Raw genomic sequence first — 23,285 nt, forward strand, 5'->3', positions numbered from 1 at the left:
GCATCAGCCAGCTTGCCCCCATTGCTGCAGCCGCCACTGCCACACCCCCAGCCAAGCTGCGACGAGCTGCTGGTGAGACTGATGCTGCCCAGCCACAGCTGCAGCAGTCAGCAGCCAGCCCCTCCAGGGCCGGACCTCGTCTAGGCCGACCCCCAAGGGCATCTGCCGTCACGCATTGTGCCCCTCAGGAGCCTTCCCCCAGCCTTGCAACACCCACAGGGCCCAGGTTGAGGCGGAGCAACAGGTCGGGCAGGGGCCGGAGAAGCCTGCACAAGGACTCGCCCTCTCGGCACACCAAGTAGAGTGTGTTGCCAACTTTTTTTATATGGGGGTGTTTGTGTTCTGTATGGGGGGGGTTTGTCTTGGTTAGGCCGAGGATGAAGGCCAATTGGATGGACAAGTTTTGTTATTCCTTCCCAGGTTGTGGGAGTGAGATATGTTTTTGACTTTTTTGGGGGTCTTGTCTGTTTTTCTGTTTCATGTGGGAAGGGCCCTGAGTTTATTAAATAAAGCTTTTTATTTATTCAGCTTGTCCAGGTGTCATGTTTCAAGTGGTTGTTGCGTTAACCGGCTGAGGGCTTGCGGAGCGGCTGCATTCAGGTGCGTTCATTGCCACAAGCCATTCCCTGACAGGGGGCCTAGAAGTGTCGTTCAATAAGCCGCCGGCGGACGGCCCTTGGACCTTGTGGCTCCCTCCTGGGCTGGTACTCCTCCTCCTCCTCCTCCTCATGGTCCTCCTGCTCGTCCTCCTGAGGTGGTGGTCCAACGTGAGGTGGCAGTGCCTGAGTCCTGCGGATAGCCAGGTTGTGCAGCATGCAGCAAACGACGACGAACTGGGAGACTCTATCCGGCGAATACTGTAGAGATCCGCCGGAACGATCCAGGCAGCGGAACCGTTGCTTGAGGACGCCAGTCGTTTGCCCTATGATGTTCCTTGTGGCTTGATGGCTTTCGTTGTATGCCTCCTCAGCAGGGGTCCTGGGCGCGCGGAGCGGGGTCATGAGCCATGCACACAAAGGGTAGCCCTTGTCCCCAATAAGCAATCCCCTTGGTGGAGGCTGTGCCTCGAACATGTCAGCCACAGTAGTCTGGCGCAGGATAAATGCATCGTGGCTGCTTCCTGGAAAGCGGGCATTGACAGCTAGGATGCGCTGCCTGTGCTCACACACCAGCTGTACATTGAGGGAATGGTAGCCCTTCCGGTTGCGGTAATCCTCGGCATTGTCGATAGGTGCCCGCATAGCCACATGCGTGCAGTCAATGGCGCCCTGCACCATGGGGAAGTCGGCGATCCTGGCAAATCCGACTGCACGCTGCTCCTGCCTCTCTAGGGTCATGGGGAAGGAGATGAATTGGTGTCTCCTTGCGAAAAGGGCATCGGTGACCTGCCGGATGCAGCGATGCACGGCGAACTGGGAGATGTTCGCTATGTCCCCAGCAGCGGCTTGGAAGGATCCGCTTGCATAAAAGTTCAGAGCCACCGTGACCTTCACTTCCACCGAGAGAGACGTCCTGCACATCAGCTGTGGACGCAGATCTCTGTGAAGCAGCTGGCAGATCTCTGCAACCACCTCCCTTCTGAAGCGCAGCCTCTTAACACAATGCGCGGCAGTCATGGTGAGATAGGACACCTGCTGCCGGTATTCCCTGAGTGGGTAAGGCCTACGTTGCCGACGCCTGATGGCCCCTCTGCGTCTAGGCATGGCTGGCCCTCTCACACGGCGTCTGCGAGCCCTTCGCACATAATGCTGGAACTGAGGGTTGGAACCCCATGCAGCCCCCATAATAAACTTGCAAACAGTGAAATCACAATGAGTCAAATTTCCAAGCTCTGGCCAGAAGCCAAAAATACCTCTCCTATGTTGTCCCAAATCAGTAAGGTCTGTTCCTTGGTCTCTGTCCAGAAATCCAAAGCACTAAAGTCATTGCAGCAAAATGGCTGGCCTTTATAGTTCAGTCTAAGTGCCCTTTAATTAGCGCTCCCCGAGGCCTGCAGGGCCTCTGCTGCGTTCCACTTCACAGTTCTTAACAGCGCCACGCCCACATTGGGCGGGCGCCACTGAATTTCCGGTTTGGGGCGCACAAACAGCGTTGCACGACGAAATGACGTCACAAGCTGCGCGCGCAGCTGAGCGGGCGCAAACACTTTGCGCCGGCGCTAAATGTCAACTGAAGTTGGGCGTAGGCGCAGATCGGCCTGCGCCCGGGCGCTAAGTGCCTAGCGCTCGAAATCTACCCCTCTTATGGTGCTAACGGCTGGCGAACGCAACTGAATTTCTAGGCCCTAATGTGTTTTTTCATTCTAAAGCATCGCAAATAGACTTTATCTGTGATTATAAACTCCATAAATCCAATCAGGAGCCACCACTTCTGAACCCTTGCTAGAGCTGTCCTAATTCTTAGAATCCACTCCACTTTCATCCTGATGGCATTATTTCTAGCTCTAGAAAGAGAGATGAGCTTTTTTCTTAATTTTTCTCCTCCATCTAATCTCAGTGATCTTGATAAAGAGACTTCTCATTCAGCCATTAAAACTGACAAAGTTTTATTTCCACCAGATCTTCCAGACTCCAAGTAGAATTCTGCTTCTCATGGTCTACCTCCCACTATCCTCACGATGTATACCTTCCGACTTACCTCTGTCCTGTGCCGCCTCTTCAATCTTTCTCATTCCTACTCCACCCTCTTTTCCTTTAGAAATGTGTACGTATTCATCCTAACCCTGAGAAAAGTGATTCCTCTTACCCTTCCAAATGGAGTGAAGAAAGAAAGAACTTATTTATAAAATGCCTTTATCACTGTTAGAACATCCCGAAGTATTTTACAGTCCTTGACTTGTTTTTGAAGTATAGTCACTGTTGTTACATAGGCAAATGTGGCAGCCAGTTTGCTCACAAGGTCCCACAAACAGCACTGAAATAAATAACCAGTCATACTCCAAGAACAGATACAGAAAGTTTGTTGTTTCATTAAAAAATTCCCCTTCACCTCCAATCTCTCTACCTCAAACTTTCTGGTTTATTTACTAATACTGCTGTTGTCATTGATCTACAGAACATTCCTCACTTGTTCCTTTTAATCTGCAAATGTATTATCCCACACGCTGTTTATCCTCCCTCCCCCTCGCATCTTACGGTGTTGAAATCGAGACTCTTCACACATTCACCTTCTCCCAGGACCATAAAACTGTGAAACTCCTTATGACCCTAAAGTTTTCCTTTCTCAGGCTTTCAAAACCCCAAGTATGTTGTGTCCTAATCACTACTTTCTGAATGTGCTTGTCTTTCCTTTTGTTTTGTAAGCCTGGAAGATTGCAAATGTTACAACACTGTTCAAAAAAGGGGAGAGGGATAAACCTGGCAACTACAGGCCAGCCAGCCTAACGTCAGTGGTGGGGAAACTTTTAGAGACAATAATCCAAGATAAAATTAATTGGCACTTGGAAAAATATGGGTTAATAAATTAAAGCCAGCATGGATTTGTTAAAGGCAAATCATGTTTGACCAACTTGTCCTAGAATGGTTGCAGCACGGAAGAAGGCCATTCGGCCCATCAAGCCCGTGCCGGCTCTCTGCAAGAGCACTTCAGTTAGTCCCACTCCCCCACCCTTTCCACGTAACCCTGCAAATTTCTTTCCTTCAGATACTTATCCAACTCCCTTTTGAAAGCTGTGATTGAATCTGCCTCCACCACCCTTTCAGGAAGTGCATTCCAGATCTTAACCACTCGCTGTGTAAAAATGTTTTTTCTTACGTCGCCTTTGGTTCTTTTGCCAATCACCTTAAATCTGTGTCCTCTGGTTCTTGGCCCTTCATCAATGGGAACAGTTTAAGAACATAAGACTTAGGAGCAGGAGTAGGTCATTTGGCCCCTCGAGCCTGCTCTGCCATTCAGTAAGATCATGGCTGATCTGATCTTGGCCTTAATTCCACTTCTCTGCCCGCTCCCCATAATCCATGACTCCTTTACCTTTCAAAAATCTGTCTATCTCCACCTTAAACATATAAAATGACCCAGCCTCCACAGCTCTCTGGGGAAGAGAATTCCAAAGATTCACGACCCTCTGAGAGAAGAAATTCCTCCTCATTTCCGATTTAAAAGGTGCCCCCTTATTCTGAAATTATGCCCCCTAGTTCTAGATTCCTCCACGAGGGGAAACATCCTCTCTGCATCTACCCTGTCAAGCTCCTTCAGAATGTTATATGTTTCAATAAGATCCCCTCTCGTTCTTCTAAACTCCAATGATTATAGGCTCAATCTTTCTTAATAAGACAACCCCTTCATCTCTGGAATCAACTTTGTGAACCTTCTCTGAACTGCCTCCAATGCAAGTATATCCTTCCTTAAATAAGGAGACCAAAACAGTACGCAGTACTCCAGGTGTGGTCTCACCAATGCCCTGTACAGTTGTAACAGGACTTCCCTACTTTTATACTCCATTCCCCTTGCAATAAAAGCCAACATTTCATGTGCCTTCCTAATTACCTGTTGTGTACCTGCATGCTAACTTTTTGTGATTCATGTACAAGGACCCTCAGATCCCTCTGTACCTCAGCATTTTGTAATCTCTCCCCATTTAAATAGAGAGAGATTTCCCTCTACTCTGTCCAGGCCCCTCATGATTTTGAACACCTCTATCAAATCTCCTCTCAATCTTCTCTGTTCCAAGGAGAACAACCCCAGCTTCTCCAGTCTATCAACGTAACTGAAGTCCCTCATTCCTGGAATCATTCTCGTAAATCTTTTCTGCACCCTCTCTAAGGCCTTCACATCCTTCCTAAAGTGTGGTGCCCAGAATTGGACACAGTACTCCAGTTGGGGCCGAACCAGTGTTTTATACAGGTTCATCATAATTTTCACACTTTTGTACTCTATGGGCAGGAATTTAACTCAGGAGTCGGGTTGATGGCGAGACTACAACTTTCGGGGTTGTAGTCCCGCCTCCATTGAGATGCGGCCAATCCACACGATTTTAACTTGATTGACCTTGTTGAGCCTGCCCAGCGGGCTCAGCAGGCCAATTAAGGGCCACCCGGCAACAGGTGAAGTCACAGACTGAAATGTCATCTGTCAAGAGCTTTTGACAGATGAAACATCAGTGTTTCACAGCTATTTGACACTGTCAAACACTGACAGTCTTACTTCTAACCTGAGTCCTTCTCCACAGACTCAGTTAGAAATCTCTCCTGCACAGTAAGCTGAAGGCTGTCACTTTTGACAGTTCGCAGCCATTCTGCTTTCTGTGCCGGTGAGATGAGGGACTGCCGGAACCTAAAGGAAGGAAGGCTGAAAAGGTAAGAAAGGGTATGTAAAACTTATTTAATCACTTTAGACACACCAAACACACTTACCTTTGCACTCATGCACACATCACTCACCTGAACACCGACATCTCGACCCCTCCAAGTCCTTCAACCCGACGGCCCGCCTCCTCTAACTTGGCGTGGTTTGGAGCCGTTGGGAATCCCACACTTCAACATCAAAACTAGGGATTAGGCTAAAAACTGTCTGTTAACTACCTGTTAACAGGCAGTTAATTGGCACTAATCCCTTCCCGCCTCGGGTAGGCGGGTCCCAGTGCGGGGCGGGTACCCGCCTCCTTTGAAACTTACATGGAGGTGGGTTTGGGTGCGGGAAGGGGTCGGGACCCCTGATTTGGGGATTTTAAGCCCCCCCCCCCCCAACGCCTCCAATCCCAACTCCACGGCACAATGAAACTCCTGCCCTATACCTCTATTTATGAAGACCAGGATCCCGTAAGCCTTTTTAACTGCTTTCTCAATCTGCCCTGCCACCTTCAATGATTTGTGCACACATACCCCCAGGTCTTTCTGTTCGTGCACCCTCTTTAGGTTTATACCATTTAGTTTATATGTCCTCTCCTCATTCTTTCTACCAAATTGTATCACTTCACACTTTTCTGCGTTAAATTTCATCTGCCACATGTCCGCCCATTTCACCAGCCTGTCTATGTCTTCCTGAAGTCTATGGCCTAGAAATTCAGTTGGGCGCGCCAGCCGTTAGCGCCTTAGGAGGAGTAGATCTCAAGCGCTAGGCGCTTAGCGCCCGGGCGCAGCGCGATCTGCGCCTCGCCCCAACTTCAGTACACATTTAGCGCCGGCGCAAAGTCTTAGCGCGCGCCCTGCTGCGCGCGCAGATCATGACGTCATTTACTAGTGCAACGCCCTTTGTGCGCCCCGAACCGGAACTTCACTCGCGCCGGCCCATTGTGCGCCGGGCGGCCCTAACGACTGTGAAGTGGAACGGTACACAGCCGAGGCGGGCCACGGGGAGCGCTAATTAAAGGGCACTTACCCTGCACTATAAAGGCCAGCCATTTTGCAGCATTCACTCTTGTGCAACGGTTTTTTGGAGAGAGACCAAGGAGGAGAGCTTACTGGTTTGGACCAACACTAGGACAGGTATTTTTGGCTCAGGCCAGAGCTTAGCAATTATCTTTGCCTTCATTGAGAGCTCAGTGTTTGCCAGCATATAATGGGGGCTGCATTGGGTGCCAACGCTGACTTTCAGCCTTATGCCAGAAGGGCTTACAGACGCCGTGAGAGAGTGGCAGCCCTGGCTAGACGCAGAGGGGGCAACAGGCGTCGCCAACTGAGGCCTTACCCACCCAGGGTATACCGCCAGCAGTCCTCCTATCTGACCATGTCTGCCGCGATGTGTGTTAGGAGGCTGTGATTCAGAAGGGAGGTGGTTGCAGACATCTGCCAGCTGCTTCACAGAGATCTGCAGCCACAGCTGATGCGCAGGACGTCTCTGTCGGTGGCAGTGAAGGTGACGGTGGCTCTCAACTTCTATGCTACCGGCTCCTTCCAATCCGCTGCTGGGGACATCGCTAACATCTCCCAGTTCGCCGTGCATTGCTGCATCCGCCAGGTGACCGAAGCCCTTTTCAGAAGGAGACATCAATTCATCTCCTTCCCCATGACCCTGGACAAGCAGCAGCAGCGTGCAGTGGGATTTGCAAGAATAGCGGGCTTCCCCATGGTGCAGGGCGCCATTGACTGCACGCATGTGGCTTTGCGGGCACCTCTGGAGCATGCCGAGGATTACCGCAACCGGAAGGGCTACCATTCCCTCAACGTACAGCTGGTGTGTGACCACAGGCAGCGCATCCTAGCTGTCAATGCCCGCTTTCCAGGCAGCAGCCACGATGCCTTTATCCTGCGACAGACAACTGTGGCTGACATGTTCCAGGCACAGCCTCACCCAAGAGGATGGCTTATCGGAGACAAAGGCTATCCTTTGTGTACCTGGCTCATGACCCCGCTCCGCGCGCCCACGACCCCTGCTGAAGAGGCATACAACGAGAGCCATCAAGCGACTAGGAACATCATAGAACAAACAATCAGCGTCCTCAAACAACGGTTCCGCTGTCTCGATCGCTCCAGGGGAGCCCTCCAGTATTCACAGGAGCGAGTCTCCCAATTCGTCGGCGTTTGCTGCATGCTGCACAACCTGGCTATCCGCAGGACTCGGGCACTGCCACCTCACGTTGGACCACCACCTCAGGAGGAGGAGGAGGAGGACGAGGAGTACCAGCCCAGGAGGGAGGCACAAGGTCCAAGGGCCGCCCGTCGGCGGCTTATTGAACGTCACTTCTAGGCCCCCTGTCAGGGAATGGCTTGTGCCAATGAAAGAACATGATTGCAGCCGCTCCGCAAGCCCTCAGCCGGTTAAGGCAACAAACACTTCAAAGATCAAACATGGACAATGTTAATAAATAAAATGCTTTATTGTACAAACTCAGGGCCCTTCCCACATGAAAACCAAAAACAGACGAAACCCCCAAAAAACACTCACACACATGAGTCACTCCCACAACCTGGAGAGGATTAACAAAACAGTGCAACTAAAATGGCCGTCATCCTCGGCCTTCGTAAAAAACAAACATCACATCCTCGGCCTTCAAAAAACAAACATCCAATTCTCGGCCTCAAGAAACAAACACACATGGCCACACATTCGACTATTTGGCCCGCTAGGGCGATGCCTTGGCCATCTTTGTGTGGCCCCTGCCCGCCCTGCTGATCCGCCTCAAAGTAAGGCCATTGGCTGCTGCAAGGCTGGGGGCAGGCTCCAGAGGGGCACATGTCGTGACGGCAGATGCCCTTGGGGGTCGGCCTAGTCGAGGTCTGGCCGTCGAGCGGGCGGCTGTTGAATGCTGCAGCTGTGGCTGGCCAGCATCAGTCGCTGCAGCAGCTCCTGGCAGCTCCACTGGGGGAGTGGCAGTGGCGGCTGGAGGAATGGGGGCAAGCTGGCGGATGGCAGGCGCTCGCTGGTCGCCTGAGACACTGGCACTCGCCCGGGCCAGCACTGCAGCATGCGCACCAATCTGCCGAGGGACAGACCGCTGTGCTGCTGCAGCGCGCCGGGTGCCCTGGCGATGCCTGGCTGACACAGCGAGTGTGGCAGCAGTGAGTGCCCGTGTTGACCTGTTCAGTAACCTCATCAGAGCACCCAGTGACTGCACGGCACCACTGATCAGCTGCCCATTCGCTGCCTGAGCTGCCCCGAATGCCGCCCGACTCGCTGCCTGCTCTGCCCCGAATTCCGCCAAACTGATGGCCTGTGAGGCCCCGACGTCGGTCACACTCCGAGAGAGGGACTCGATGGCCTCAGGCAACCATGCCACTACCCCCATGAGCTCCGTGTGCCGGCGCTCCGAGTCCACGGACAAGTCCTCGAGGCGTTCCATCTCCTCGGCGAAGACCATCTCCGGACTGGAGGCCGGACTCTCCCTCTGGGGAGAAGGCCGCCGAGCTGGCCGACCCTTCCTGCGTTGCTGGACGCCGCTGGGCCCAGCAATTGGACTCCCCTCCGACCCTTCCCCCCTCTGGGGAGAAGGCCGCCGAGCTTCCACCCCCCTCCCGCGTTTCTGCAGGCCGCAGGCCCCATGAGCTCCCCTCCCCTCCGACACTTCCGCCACGCTCCCCTCCAGGGAAGACGTGTCCCCTACATTCGCATGGGTTGCCGCGGCTGAGGGTTCCCCTGATGGGCCGCCTTCCTCTTGCTCCTCCTCCTCCTCCTCTTCTGAGGGGCTGTCACTGGCAAGTTCAGGGACCTCCTCCTCACCATCTGAAAGCAGGAAGGCACAAGAGTAGCTTTAGAGTGAGGAGAGGGCGTCAGCGAGGGATGCATGAGTGGTGGCATTCAGCGCATTGGTCGGACAGTGGCAAAGGATGTAGATCTGATGCGCAAGTGGGACGAGAGAGGTCCAAATGTTGATGTCCTTACCATTGGTGCCCAGAACAGGGTCGGCATCTCCACATGCAACGGGGCCAATCACCCGGCCACCCGTGATGCGCTCCACGCGATGTTGCAGCTCGGTGAGCGGCTGGATCTGGGGTCGGCCTCCCCCGGTCGCAGTCCGGCTCTTCTTGTTATTGGCCAGCTTGGCCTGCAAGAGAAAGGACGGCCTCTAAGTACAGTGTGTAGCCCTGATCTTGTGTGCACTGCCTCCCATGGTGGAATAGCCTGGCCAGTGTGTCGCCCTGATCTTGTGTGCACTGCCTCCCATGGTGGAATAGCCTGGCCAGTGTGTCGCCCTGATCTTGTGTGCACTGCCTCCCATGGTGGAATAGCCTGGCCAGTGTGTCGCCCTGATCTTGTGTGCACTGCCTCCCATGGTGGAATAGCTTGGCCAGTGTGTTAAGTGCAGAATGTGCAATTGATGTTCATGCCTGTCCCATAGCTGCTGGATGAGGGCTGGCCATTAGGGCTTTCAGGTCCCTTTGCCCATAATGTGAGGTGCACATGCAAGGATGAGGAGGTCACTGGAAAGGGTACTCACCCTGACAATCCGAGTGAGGTCATTAAACTTTTTGCGGCATTGGACACCGGTCCTGTTGGCTGACAGCTTGCTGGCGACATGCCTCCAGGCTCTCTGGTAGACGCGGACCGGCGCCTTCCTGCCATTGTCCGGGTACAAAATATGGCACCTCTTCTCCACACCACCAACCAGCACACTCAGATCACGCTCTGAGAAGCGCTGCGCTCGTTCACGGGCCTTCTGCATGGCTTCAGGCGCTATTTGGGTCCAGCAGCAGTGTTCAGGCCTAGCTGGAGGGCTCCACTATCCAGGGCGTGGCAGCAGACCAAGTCGACCCTTCCCCCTTAAGAGCTGGCCGGCGCCAGGGTGTCTGCTATCAATCACGAGATGACCGCACCTGCGCTGCGCCCGGCCTCGGCGCTCTCGCTCAGCACCTCCGGCTTAGCGCCTAAAGAGAGGCGTCCAGCGCCAGTTTTAGCACTCGAGCAAACTCTTAGGGCGAAGCTAATGAATATCGGAGAAGTGGCCTCGATTTGGCGGCGGGCGCAAACTTTAGCGGCCGCCCGACTTTACCGCCCCAAAAGTGGCTACAATGAATTTCTAGGCCTATCACTCTCCTCCTCACTGTTCACTATACTTCCAAGCTTTGTGTCATCTGCAAATTTTTAAATTGTGCCCTGTACTCCCACGTCCAAGTCATTCGTATATATCTTGATTGTTTTCTTTGATGATGTAACGGAGAGGGTTAATGAGGGTAGTGCGTTTAATGTTGTGTATGGACTTTCAAAAAGCATTTGATAAAATACCACATAATAGACTTGTTAGCAAAATTGAAGCCCATGGGAGTAAAAGGGCAGTGGCTGTATGGATACGCAATTGGCTAAGGGACGGAAAGCAGAGAGTAGTGGTGAATGGTAGTTTTACACACTGGAGGGAAGTGAGCAGTAGTGTCTCCTAGTGGTCGGAGTTGGGACCACTGCTGTTTTTGATAAATATTACCGGGATGTGGATATACAGGACATAATTTCAAAATTTGCAGATGATAACGAAACTCGGAAACGTAGTAAGGAGGAGGATTGTAACAGGGTACAGGAGGACATACATGGGGCAGATTTTTTACTTGGCCAGGGGTGGGAGGTTGCTGAATTGCGGTCGGGAAACCCGGGTTTCCCTCAGGCCATGCCGAATTTAACGGCAGGGCCTGATTAACATTTTTTTCTCTGTTTCCTGCCCACAGCCAGTCAGATGGATAGGCTGGCTAGCTGGCTGTCAGGCGGGTAGGCCTGCAGCACAAGGCTGCAGCCAGGGAGCAGAGAGGAGGGAGGGTTCGGAGGCCGGAGTGAGGGGGTTGGGGTGCCGGGATCTAGCAGTCCTTGCCTTCCTTTAGCTGCCGGGTTACCCGAGGCCCAGGAAGCTCGACCGCCCCGAGTTAAATTTAAAATGGTGCTTCAAAAAGAGGGACGCAACCTCATTATAATATTTAAAGTGCCAACCCGCCTCTGTTAAAACCAGAAGTTGGGCAGGTTGGAGTCTGGATTCAGATTTTTAACACTTTAACCTCCCAACCCGACCGTTTTTTGGGGTTAAATTTCCCCATGGCAGATTAAATTTAATGCAGAGAAGTATGAAGTGATTCATTTTGGTAGGAAGAATGAGGAGAGGCAATATAAATTAAATGGTACCATTTTAAAGGAACAGAGAACTTGGGGTGTACATACACAAGTCATTGAGGTGGCAGGACCAGTTGAGAAGGCTGTTAAAAAGGCATTCGGGAGGCTTGGGTTTATAAATAGAGACAAGAGTACAAAAGCAAAGAAGTTATGCTAAACTTTTATAAAACATTGGTTAGGCCCCAGCTGGAGTATTGTGTCCAATTCTGGGCACCACACTTTAGGACGGGTATCAAGGCATTAGAAAGGGTGCAGAGGAGAATTACTAGAATGGTACCAGACTTCAGTTACGTGGAGAGACTAGAGAAACTGGGGTTGTTCTCCTTAGAACAGAGAAAGTTAAAGGGAGATTTGATACAGGTGTTCAAAATTATGAATCGTTTTGATAGAGTAAATAAGGGAAACTGTTTCCAGTGGCAGAAGGGTTGGTAACCAGAGGACACAGATTTATGGTAATTGGCAAAAGAACCAGAGGCGACATGAGGAAAACACTTTTTACGCAGCGAGTTGTTATGATTTGGAATGCACTGTCTGAAAGGTTGGTGGAAGCAGATTCAATAATAACTTTCAAAAGGGAATTGGATAAATACTTGAAGTGGAAAAGTTTGCAAGGCAATAGGGAAAGAGCAGAGTGGGACTAATTGGACAGCTCTTTTTAAGATCCGACACAGGCACAATGGGCTGGATTTTGCTACGGGGGCGGGTTGGAGGTGGGAAACCCACATTCGGGCTTGTTGTCCCGCCTCCATGGAGATGTGGCCAACCCACTGGATTTTCTTCTGATTGACCTTGTTGAGCCCGCCCTGTGGGCTCAGCAGGCCAATTAAGGGCCACCCGGCAACAGGTGACGTCAGAGATTGACATTTCATCTGTCAAAAGCTTTTGGCAGATGAAATATCAGTGTTTAACAGCTGTTTGAAGCTGTCAAGCACTGAAAAACTGCTAATTCAGCCTCAGTCCTTTCTCAGGATAACTTTAAAATCATTTTGCTGCAGAAACCAAGAAGCTGATTTTTTTTTAAAAATCGCAGCTTCTGTGGTTCTTGCAGCCGACTCCCGACACCGGAATGCAGGACTCCTGTAAAGGTAAGTAAAAGTAAGTTAAACTTATTTAAACACTTTAAACACTTGCAACACACTTACCTTTGCACTCCTGCACCCCTCACTCACCTGAACACTGGGCATCTCGACCCCTCCAAGACCTCAGACCCACGTCCCGCCTCGAAAACTTTTCGTGGTTTGGAGCTGTCGGGAAGCCCACAAACCAGCAATAAAAATCGCGAATAGGCAAAAAACTACCTGTTAACAGGCAGTTTAATTGCCTTTAATCCCTTCCCGCCTCTGGGAGTCGGGTTCCAGCACTTGTCGGCAACCCGACTCCTATGAAATTGACATGGAGGCGGGTTGGGGTCGGGACCCCCGGATCTCCGATTTTTATCGCCCGCACGCCTCCAACCCGACTCCAGGGGCTTAGGAAAATCCAGCCCAAAGAGTTGAATAGCCTCCTACTGTGCTGTATCGTTCTATAATTCTAGGAAATTTTGTGACGACCTGCCTTACCCTTCACTTTGTTTTCTCAACTAAAAAAAGAGTTGCATAATGAGAGGAGCGTTGTGACATGGTCACTGACAACCTACATCTTGATTTAAAGTCCAATCATCTGTTACTTGGGCTGGGAAGTTGTTGGAGTGACCTTTTTTTATATACATGAAACCTTATCAGATAGAATTCTAGGAAAATCATGCTATTTATATTATTTAGAAAGGGCTCAGTAGAAAGAAGTAGGCAGATATCACAATAGAACCTTATTGGGTGCTGCTGTACAAGTAACAGGAAAAACATTGGTGCATGTGGTGGGTTTAGGAGTAGGGCATAGGTGGATACAATTTCATGCTTTATTTTGCAAGAAAATGTCAGTGTGTCCTGAATTAGTATACACTTTAAAATTTGTTGCCTATATCCCCGGTTAGAAGAACTGATGTCGATTAAATAAAGAAAGGGAAGCACAGGGTGCAATTCATTAGTCATGTGAGGAGGCTGGGTAGAGTCGTCTACTCAACATTTTTGGCTGAAGATGATTGCAAACATTTCAGCCTTGTCTCTTGCACTCACTTGCTGATCTCTTTCATACTTGAGGATGGGGAAGTTTATGGAGCCTCCCCCTCCTGTTCTATATTTATCTCATCAAAATTTGTCAACTCGCTCAGCCAGCCCATCAGGAGAGTGGGAAGAGAATGGGTATAAGCAGATGAGAGATGTTTCATCAGAGGAACGATAGGAAGTTGCAGCTTTGAAAAAGAAAACTCCCTGCTGGCACTATGAGCACAGGGAATGGTGTGTTACACTGGAACACCTGAAGAGGTGGAAATAATATTTAAATGGGAAAGAATGACTGTAGCGAAATGAAAATAAGTTTAAAAAAAATAAGCAAATGCTGGAAACCTGAATGAAAGGCAATACCTGAAATGTTTCTTTATCTTTCTCTTTCAGGTGCTGATTGACCTGTTACATATTTCCAGCATTTTCTGTTTCTATGGAAATGAAAAGGTTGAATGTAGTTAATACAATGTAAGGGGGTAATTTCCTGCACTGTACTAGCACAGGAATCCTCTGCTGAAACGCATATCAGAAAATCACGGGCAGTGCACCCACAACTTTCTGATCTGCACGACTGACAGGCAATGTGCCTCAAAATTTACCCCTTAAATGCATGCACTTAAATGTACCGCATTATTTTAAATGACTACTCTAATTTACTTCATTTTTTTCAGCTGTTATCGTTTGTACATTGAGTGTGCTGATTACTTATGGCAATGAAGCGATTCTTTCTGTGGTGCCCTGGAGCATAGGGCTTCTTGTTGTACTCCTGCTCGCGTTCGCTGTCGCTGTTTTCATCATCAAGAAACAACCTCAAAGTCAGATCAAAGTGGTTTTCATGGTAATTGATCGGCACTCTGTTCTCAAGTTTCTGTTGCTGAATTCAACAAGGGGTTGACTGATTTTGTGGGATATTCCAAGAGGGTAACTAGATGATATATACTAGATATGGGGTACAATAGCGTAGATCATGCTACTGGACTAGTAATCCAGAGAACATGGCTGGAATTTTTCCCTAAAAAATGGGTGGGTTTGGAGCGTGGGGGCATTTAAAGTGTTAAAAATGGAATTCCCGCCCTGATCCTGCCTCTGACCCGCCCACTTCCGGTTTTGCCAGAGGTGGGACGGGGCGGGCGATCAACCCGCTCCCAGAGGGCGTAACCTCAATTTAAATATTATAATGAGGTTGGAAGCCTCTTTTTCCCCGTCTTGTGTTTAACTGCCTGTAGACAGGTTTCACAAAATTCGTGAAACCCGGCAGTTAAACAGAGGCGGGGACTGCTGCATCCAGGAGGTAAATGGATTTATACCTACCTCCTGGTTCCAGGGTCCCGACCATACCCACCCCCCGCAATTGGAGACCTCCCACCACGAGACCGCAATCACCTTCCCAGGCCACCCCACCAAATCACCCCCCCCCCCCCCACCTTTCAAATTTGCCTGACAATTTACAGTTTGTATTTTCCTTCTCGTTCTCCAGATAGACAGAAACACCAATACTAAAGCAAAATACTGCATTTGCTGGAAATCTGAAATAAAAGCAGAAAATGCTGGAAATACTCAGCAGGTTAGGCAGCATCTGTAGAGCGAGAAACAGAGTTAACATTTCAGGTTCTAATGAAAGGTCATTGACCTGAAACATTAACTCTGTTTCCCTCTCCACAGATGCTGCCTGACCTGCTGAGCATTTCCAGATAGACACACCACGTGGTCAGCACAATATACTGACTCTTTTGAAATCAATCTGCATGTAAATGGCAAATGAATTTCAATATAGATAAGTGTGAAGTGCTGCATTTTGGTAGAAAGAATAAGGAGACCACATAGTGCCTTGAAAATAAGAGTCTAAATACAGTAGAAGAGCAAAGAGATCTCGGGGTACAGATACACAAATTATTAAAGTAGCGACGCAGCTTAATAAGGTCTTAAAAAAGCAACCAAGCACTGGGGCTCATTTCTGGAGGGATAGAATTGAAAAGCATAAAAGTTATGTTAAACTTGTATAGAACCTTGGTTTGACCACATTTAGCTCAGTTCTGGTCTCCATATTATAGAAAGGATATGGAGGCACTGGAGAAGGTGCCAAAAATGGATGATACCAGAACTGAGAGGTTATATCTATCAGGAAAGATTAAACAGGCTTGGGACTCCTTTCTCTAGAAAAGATAAGGCTGAGGGGTGACCTGATATAGGTCTTTAAGATCATGAAAGGGTTTGATAGGGTAGACGTAGAGAAGATATTTCCACTTGTGGGGAATTCCAAAACTAGGGGCCATAAATATAAGATAGTCACTAATAAATCCAATATGGAATTCAGGAGAAACTGCTTTACCCAAAGAGTGGTTAGAATGTGGAACTCACTACCACAGGGATTAGCTGAGGTAAATAGTTTGGCTGCATTTAAGGGGAAGCTGGATAAGTACATGAGGGAGAAAGGAATAGAAGGTTATGCTGATAGGGTGAGGTGAAGAAGGGTGGGAAGAGGCTTGTGTGGAGCAAAATTACTGGCATGGACCATTTGGGCCTCATGGCCTGTTTCTTTGTTGTAAATTCTATGTAATGGGCAGTGGGAATACTGGTAACTGAAACTTAATGAACAGAACTTCAATTTCCAACAATAGGCCTTAAATACTACAGTACAAGAATGGGGCTGTGATCGGGGTGCCAACCTCAGTGTTGTTTTTAGCTTGGAATTGTATTTCTTTCCATTTCTCCTGGCTCTCCTGCTCTCATGAATGTGATGACTGATGCAGGGATAAAGTTCTAAATGCCCCAGGCATCCTCCAGTACCTTACGCAAGTTACACACGTTTGAGACCAGATAGTGAGGGCCTGAATTTCCTTGGTGCCTAGGCACCTGCTGAGATTAGGTAAATTAAATAAAACCAGGAAATGAGCCCGGGATACTCCTGTCGGAACAATGGTGAGGAAGGAAAATCAGGCAGGACTTGCAAATGTCGGTTGCCGCCCAGAAGAGCGTCAGGAGCAAGTTTCCAATGGGGCAGGTGGAAATTCAAACCGTCCCATACAAGGCCTCTGAAATCAGAAGGAGGCTGAGCCAGTGAGAGTTTCTCCTGCCAGAAAACCCATCTCCTTCCTGCGCAGCAATCTGATGCAAGAATCAGTACCCTCGCCATTGCAGTGGTGGAAGTGGGGCCCACCATGGTCTCCAGGCTAGAGTCATGGCTTGCAAGATCCCAAAATTGACCGTAACAATTTTCTTTTATCAGCTCTCTTATAAAGGGGGCCAATGACTTGCTTTGCCATACCTTCTGGTAGGGGTCCATCAACCTCATCCCCAAGCAGTCATATAGCTCCCCATTTTCCTCATGCACCCACCCGTGGGCACAAAGACGCACCTATACTGTTGCATGTGCCTGCTGAGATTATTTAAATTAGATAACCCCACCCTATCTCTAGATAATCTGGCAGGGTGAGGAGTGGTGGCCTGTGGAAAAGCAGAAATCCCACTCCACTGCACTTATATTGGCGCAGTAAGCCCAATAATTTTCAGGCCCTGCATATTGCCAGATTATTTTATTGTGGGGGGTGATGACAACCAAACCTGATGCTGTCCACACCAGATGCCCACACATGCACTTTCCAGCAGGAGTCACTGATGGTGAGCAGCAACAGGAACCTGACTGATTAGTTGGTTTGTCCCTGTCTAACTCAGAGGTATAAATTCGAATTGTAGCTCCCTTATTGCCATCGCCTGCTGAGATTACCTAAATTAAATAACACCAAGGATTGAGCCTCTGGCTACTGCTCTTTGACTCTTTGTTGTCATCTTGGTAGTGCTGCTATTCTTTTGTTTCAGATATTGGATAGTACTTTATCACTGTACAATGTACACAACTATGTTGGTAATGTTACTTAATCACTAAAGATTTTTCTGTGAATTGCCATTTATGAAAGATTAAGTTGCAGGATTTTAAGATCTGTGTATAACTTCTAGAAATTAACATTAATCATGTTGATCTGTTTTAGGTGCCACTCTTACCATACTTGCCTATTGTCAGCATCTTTGTCAATATCTACCTAATGATGCAGTTGAGTGGGGACACTTGGATCCGTTTTTCTATTTGGATGGCTGTTGGTAAGCATCAGTGCTCCAATTTATTTTATATACTTACCTATATAAAATTTTTGAAAGTGCCTATCACGTCAGACTTCACAGCCCTAAAATTCCTGGTGGGCCGTTGCACCGCTGGATGTGTGTGAATGCCAGCTGAAGATAGGTCAGGATCAATTGCAGTGTCAGTCAGAAACTGATAGTCTGCAGGAACTCGTCAACGGTCACTCATGAGCAACAGGCACTTGGCTGAGGTACTGGAAGATGACCAATACCTACCTGTGCAGCTGTATCAAGCAAGCGGATCCTTGGCCGTGAATTTAATTCAGCTGAGAGGGCAGCGAAAATCGGAAAAACTGCCGGCGGGATGCGAACCCACCTCCGTCCCACCTCCACGCTATTTTCACAAGTGTTGGGTCAGCCGCTCCCGAAATGACCCGACACCGAACGGCGGGGAAGACACTTAAGGCAGTTAACAGCTTGTTAACTGCCTTTCTAATCCTATTTTAATAGGGGGTTCCGATTTTGGTGCATTTTTTGCGTGTTTCCCATTTTTCGAGAAACACACCAGCTGTAATGAGTCGGAATTCTCGGTCATAAATTGTTGACAGTTGCTGCAGCAGCTTAAAAGCGCTCCTGCAACATGGCTGACATTCAAATGCCACAACGTCGTTGTTTGATGGTTTGGCAAAGATTTTGCAACCCTACTGAACTTGAGTGTTCAAGCTGAGAGCCATCTGCAGTGTCACCATGGATCCACCGCAGACCCAGTTCACGTACGGACCGGGGTCAAGCAAGGCTGTGTCATCGCACCAACGCTCTTCTCGATCTTCCTTGCTGTAATGCTCCATCTCACCCTCAGTAAGCTCCCCACTGGAGTGGAGCTAATCTACAGAACAAACGTGAAACTGTTCAACCTCCGTCGCCTCCAGTCCAGATCCAAGGTCGTCCCATCCTCTGTCATCGAATTACAGTATGCAGATGATGCTTGCGTCTGCGCACACTCTGAGGTCGAACTCCAAACCATCGTCAACACCTTCACCGAAGTGTACGAGAGCATGGGCCTTACACTAAATATCCGTAGGACAAAGGTCCTCTACCAACCTGCCCCCACCACACAGTACTGCTCCCCGATTATCAAAATCCACGACAAGGCCTTGGACAACGTGGAACAATTTCCATACCTTGGGAGCCTACTGTCAACAAGGGCAGATGTCGATGACGAAGTCCAACACTGTCTTCAGTGTGCCAGTGCAGCCTTCAGTCGCCTGAGGAAGAGAGTGGTTGAAGACCAGGACCTCAAACCCGGCACCAAGCTCATGGTCTACAGAGCAGCAGTGATACCCGCCCTCCTGTATGCTTCAGAGACATGGACCATGTACAGCAGGCACCTCAAAGCACTGGAGAGGTATCACCAATGCTGCCGCCGCAAGATCCTGCAAATCCATTGGCAGGATAGGCGCACTAACGTCAGTGTTCTCGCTCAGGCCAACATCCCCAGCATCGAAGCTTTGACCATGCTCGATCAGCTCCGATGGACGGGCCACATCATTCGCATGCCCGATACGAGACTCCCAAAGCAAGCGCTCTACTCAGAGCTCTGACACGACAAGAGAGCCCCAGGTGGGCAGAGGAAATGCTTCAAGGACACCCTCAAAGCCTCATTGAAAAAGTGCAACATCCCCACCGACACCTGGGAATCCCTGGCCCAAGACTGCACAAAGTGGAGGAGAAGCATCCGGGAAGGCGCCGAACACCTCGAGTCTCTTCGCCGGGAGCAAGCGGAAGCCAAGCGCAAACAGCGGAAGGAGCACACGTCAACCCAAGCACTCCACCCACCCGTCCCTTCAACCGCCGTCTGCCCCACCTGTGACAGAGACTGTAGGTCCCGCATTGGACTCATCAGTCACCTGAGGACTCATTTTTAGTATGGAAGCCAGTCAGCCTTGGTTCCGAGGGACTGCCTAAGAAGAAAACACCTGCTTAGAATATCTTCAGGCCACTTTGACTGCGCTTGCAAGCTTCTTTCCTCAACTGAAATCTATAGCAACAGAATCGGAACCATTTTCACCCTCTCATCCTGGTCGTCCGATTCGGAGGAAGAGTAGCCACGGCAGCAGCATAACCAGCCACAACAGCAGTACCAGCACCAGGAGCACCAACCTCCTTCTCAACCACCTGATGCTGCACAGGGTGGAGGGCTTCAGCGCAGGGCTACAGGGGATACCCCCAACACAGGGTTTACAGGCAGAGGATCAGCTTCCTCAGTGTGACTGAGCAGCAGTGCCAAAGGAGGCTGAGACTTTCGAGAGACGTGTGGCCACTCCTTACCAGTGGCTGTCAAAGTCACCACCGCAATAAACTTCTTTGCTTCGGGCTCCTTTCAGGGATCAGCTGCAGACATCCGTGGTATCTCCCAGTCGGCTGCACACACCTGCATCATGCAGGTCACCGATGCCCTCTTTGTAAAGTCGCACAATTACATCCACTTCTCCTCGGATGGCCCAAGTGTGACCATGCGTGCGGTTGACTTTGCAAATATGGCAGGTTTGCCAATGGTGCAGGGTGTCATAGACTGCACACCTGTAGCCATTAGGGCCTCCTATCACAACCCAGCTGTATTTGTAAACCACAAGGGATTCCACTCCCTGAATGTCCAGCTGGTGTGTAACTACAGGAAGATCATAATGCATGTTTGCGCAAAGTACCCTGGCAGTTGCCATGACTCCTTCATCCTGCGCCAGTCTACTGTGCCTCAGCTCTTCCATCCGCCAACATAACTTTCCGGATGGCTACTTGGCGACAAGGGCTATTCCCTGAAAAAGTGGCTCATGACACCGATGAAGAGGCCATCAAACGAAGCTGAGGAGTGCTACAATGTGAGCCACATTTCGACCAGAAGCATCACAGAACAAACCATTGGCTTGCTCAAAATGCAATTCAGATGCCTCGACAGATCTGGTGGAGCCCTGCAGTACTCGCCAGCCAGGGTGTCCAGAATCACAGTGGTCTGCTGTGCCCTGCACAACATCGCACAGCAGTGTGGCTTAGTGCTGCCAGACGACCAAGTGGCTCAGTGCACATACTCCTCGGAAGAGGAGGAGGTGGACAAGGAGCCACGCCTTGCAGGTCTGGATGTGGCCAATGCAGCAGCATGCGACCACATTGCTGGCCATCAGGCAAGGGATGCAGTCATCCATGCCAGATTCGCGTAAGCTTATGCTTCAAACACAGGTGGCTGGCAGATGGAGATGAATATAAGGTCGAGATTCTTAACACACCATACATCATCTGTCCAATAAATGGTGCTTTCCGATCACAGTCACCACCATCATTATAAATGGAATTAGCCCTGAGCCCTCACTGTGCAACTTCCTTTTCCCAGAACACATAGGCCAGAACCTCAACTCTTTGCCATCACTTTTGTTTTATCACATCACAAAAGGAGGACACTCGATACTTTACAACACAACAAAACACCCAAGTGACTACCCTTGTGACTATTTGTGTATTAACTTCCACTTACACATGCTTCTATGTGGTGCTTCCCCTGTGGCTTCAGCAGATGTAGAGTCACCTTGTTCACTTGGATGCTGTGCCTGCTTAGACGCCTTTGGCGGGCGTCCTCTGGGTTTGGGAGCCTGGGACGGCTCCTCCACAGTTTGCTCTTCCTGCGGCTGTGCAGGGGCTGAGACGGCCATGAGGAATGTGGGGCTCTGACCTAGAGCTCTGCAGTGGCATGGTCGTGTGAGCACTTGGAGAGTAGCCCACACTTCCTTGTTGTCTGCCACCAACATCCCTCTCATGGGTCAGCCGCACTTCAATGCTCGCAAGTGGCTGGACAGCACCTTGCTGCACATCAGGGGGTCCATGAGGACCCGCCTCTGTACTCATAATGGGGACGTCCATGAACTTCTGGTGTCTCTCCTCAATAGATGTCCATCTATCCTCCATAGCAGACAATCTATTTTGAAGAGTCACCATGTTTTCGTGAGTCTGGTGACTTATGTCCTCCATGACGGTTGCCAGCCTCTCCATGGTGGAACATTCATGCGCCATTGCCTCCACAAAGGCAGAGCTCATGTTAGAGATGGACTCCTCGATTCTCTGCACACTCGCAGTTACCCTGGATGCAAACCCTGTCAGAGACTCCTGCACTTGTTCCTGGAGTTCCAGCAATGCTCTCTTTCTGGATGGCCCCAGAGGCACAGGGTCCACATGCAGCTGAGCAAATCCGGGAGCGTCCTGCGACGAGGACTATCCACTGCTGTCGCTGTCTCCAGTATCTGCTGATGCTCACTTGTGAGCTGTGGTACACCAGGTGACAACACTACGCTATGTCGCGAAGGCCCCACCGAGGTGTGCGTTGCTGCGCTGGTACTGGGTGCGCTGAATTCTGCTGACGCTGCTCCCTCAGAGGCTGCAGGTGCCTCTGAGGAGTCATCCAGCTCTTCCTCCTGGACAGTGGGGAGGGGGGCTCTTGATGGTCCTGTGGGAGAGTAAAGGCATGAGTTAGACATCAGATTTTCAGGTAGCCGACACATCCTATTGTGCAGATGATCAGAAGTCAATCTCTATGCCATTGCAGTCAATCATGAATTGTAAATGCGAGGGATGAAAATGCATTCTGTCACCAGGTTCCTCAACTGCGCCCGTCTCTCAATCCCCCACTTCCAGCTCCTCGCCACCTCCCACAATGTCGTGAGCAGCCTCCTCACCATTTGCTAATGTGGCCAGGGATGATGTGCCTCCTCCTGTCTTTGCTCTCTCCCTCTCATTGTGGGCTAGCTTTTCCTGCAAGGAGGGACATAAGTGGAGTTTCAGCGAGAGTGATGGAGTGACTGTGAAGAATCCATAATGTTGAATCTTAGAGGGAGACCAAGATTGAGTGAGGTGGCAAGTGGAAGCTGCCTCCCTGTGCGTTGTTAGTTGTTGTCATTGCATAACAGTGAGAGCGAGTGTGAGGGCTGCATAGTAGGATGGTGAAGTGATTCAGTACAGAGAGAGAGATAGAGAGGTAAGGGTGTAAGGGAAGTAAGGTGAGGTGGAGGAGCAGGCTGACGATGAAGATTGCTGGTGATGAGAAGAGGAGGGAAAGAGATTGAAGGTAAGTGTGATGTGATGCTCACTTTTGATGTTAGCAGAAGATCATTGAACCGTTTTTGGCACTGGAGCCAGGTGCGTGCACATAGCGACCTTGTGCTTACCTCCTCAGCAATCTGCAGCCAGGCTGCCTTTGTCTGCTGAGGAGGCTTCCTCCGGCCATTGGGAGGGAGCAGAATCTCCCTGTGTCCTCTTACTCCCTGCACATGAGCTTGCAGGGAGTCCTCAGTGAATCGGGGAGCAGCCTTGGCTTTGGCAGCACTCATGGTCACCTTGGCCCATTCAAGCTGCAGCAGTAACGAGAAGTGAGAGGCTGAGGCTACATGGAGCCCTTAAAAACAAGTGCAGAAATGACCTCATCAGTGCAGACCAACAGACCCGCTCCCAGTCATTGCAGCAGGCAGTGCGCACGACGGGACTAATTGGTCCACTTAAACCAAAATTGGTCATTGGGAGCGGCTGAAACCGGCAGCGGGTCCGAAACCCGCCCACCAGGCAACCTGATTCCAACCCACCTCCTCTATTAAAATCTCGGCCCTTGTCGAGGAAGGA

The 23,285-nt window shown here is 50.1% G+C and overlaps 1 protein-coding gene across 4 annotated transcripts in view; it reads left to right on the forward strand.

Annotated features, from left to right (window-relative positions):
* slc7a2 (solute carrier family 7 member 2) overlaps nt 1–23,285 on the forward strand; it is a 264,753-nt gene that overhangs the window by 230,947 nt on the left and 10,521 nt on the right. For all 4 annotated transcript variants that reach the window (XM_085970771.1, XM_085970758.1, XM_085970773.1 and 1 more), the window contains 2 exons: nt 14,231–14,397; nt 17,546–17,654. In XM_085970771.1, coding sequence (XP_085826897.1) covers nt 14,231–14,397; nt 17,546–17,654 — 276 coding nt within the window. The remainder of the gene's footprint in view (nt 1–14,230; nt 14,398–17,545; nt 17,655–23,285) is intronic.

This window comes from Somniosus microcephalus, chromosome 2 (genome assembly GCF_052327205.1).
Source record: "Somniosus microcephalus isolate GS21.2 chromosome 2, FLI_Smic_1.0, whole genome shotgun sequence".
In the NCBI taxonomy this organism is placed as follows: domain Eukaryota; kingdom Metazoa; phylum Chordata; class Chondrichthyes; order Squaliformes; family Somniosidae; genus Somniosus; species Somniosus microcephalus.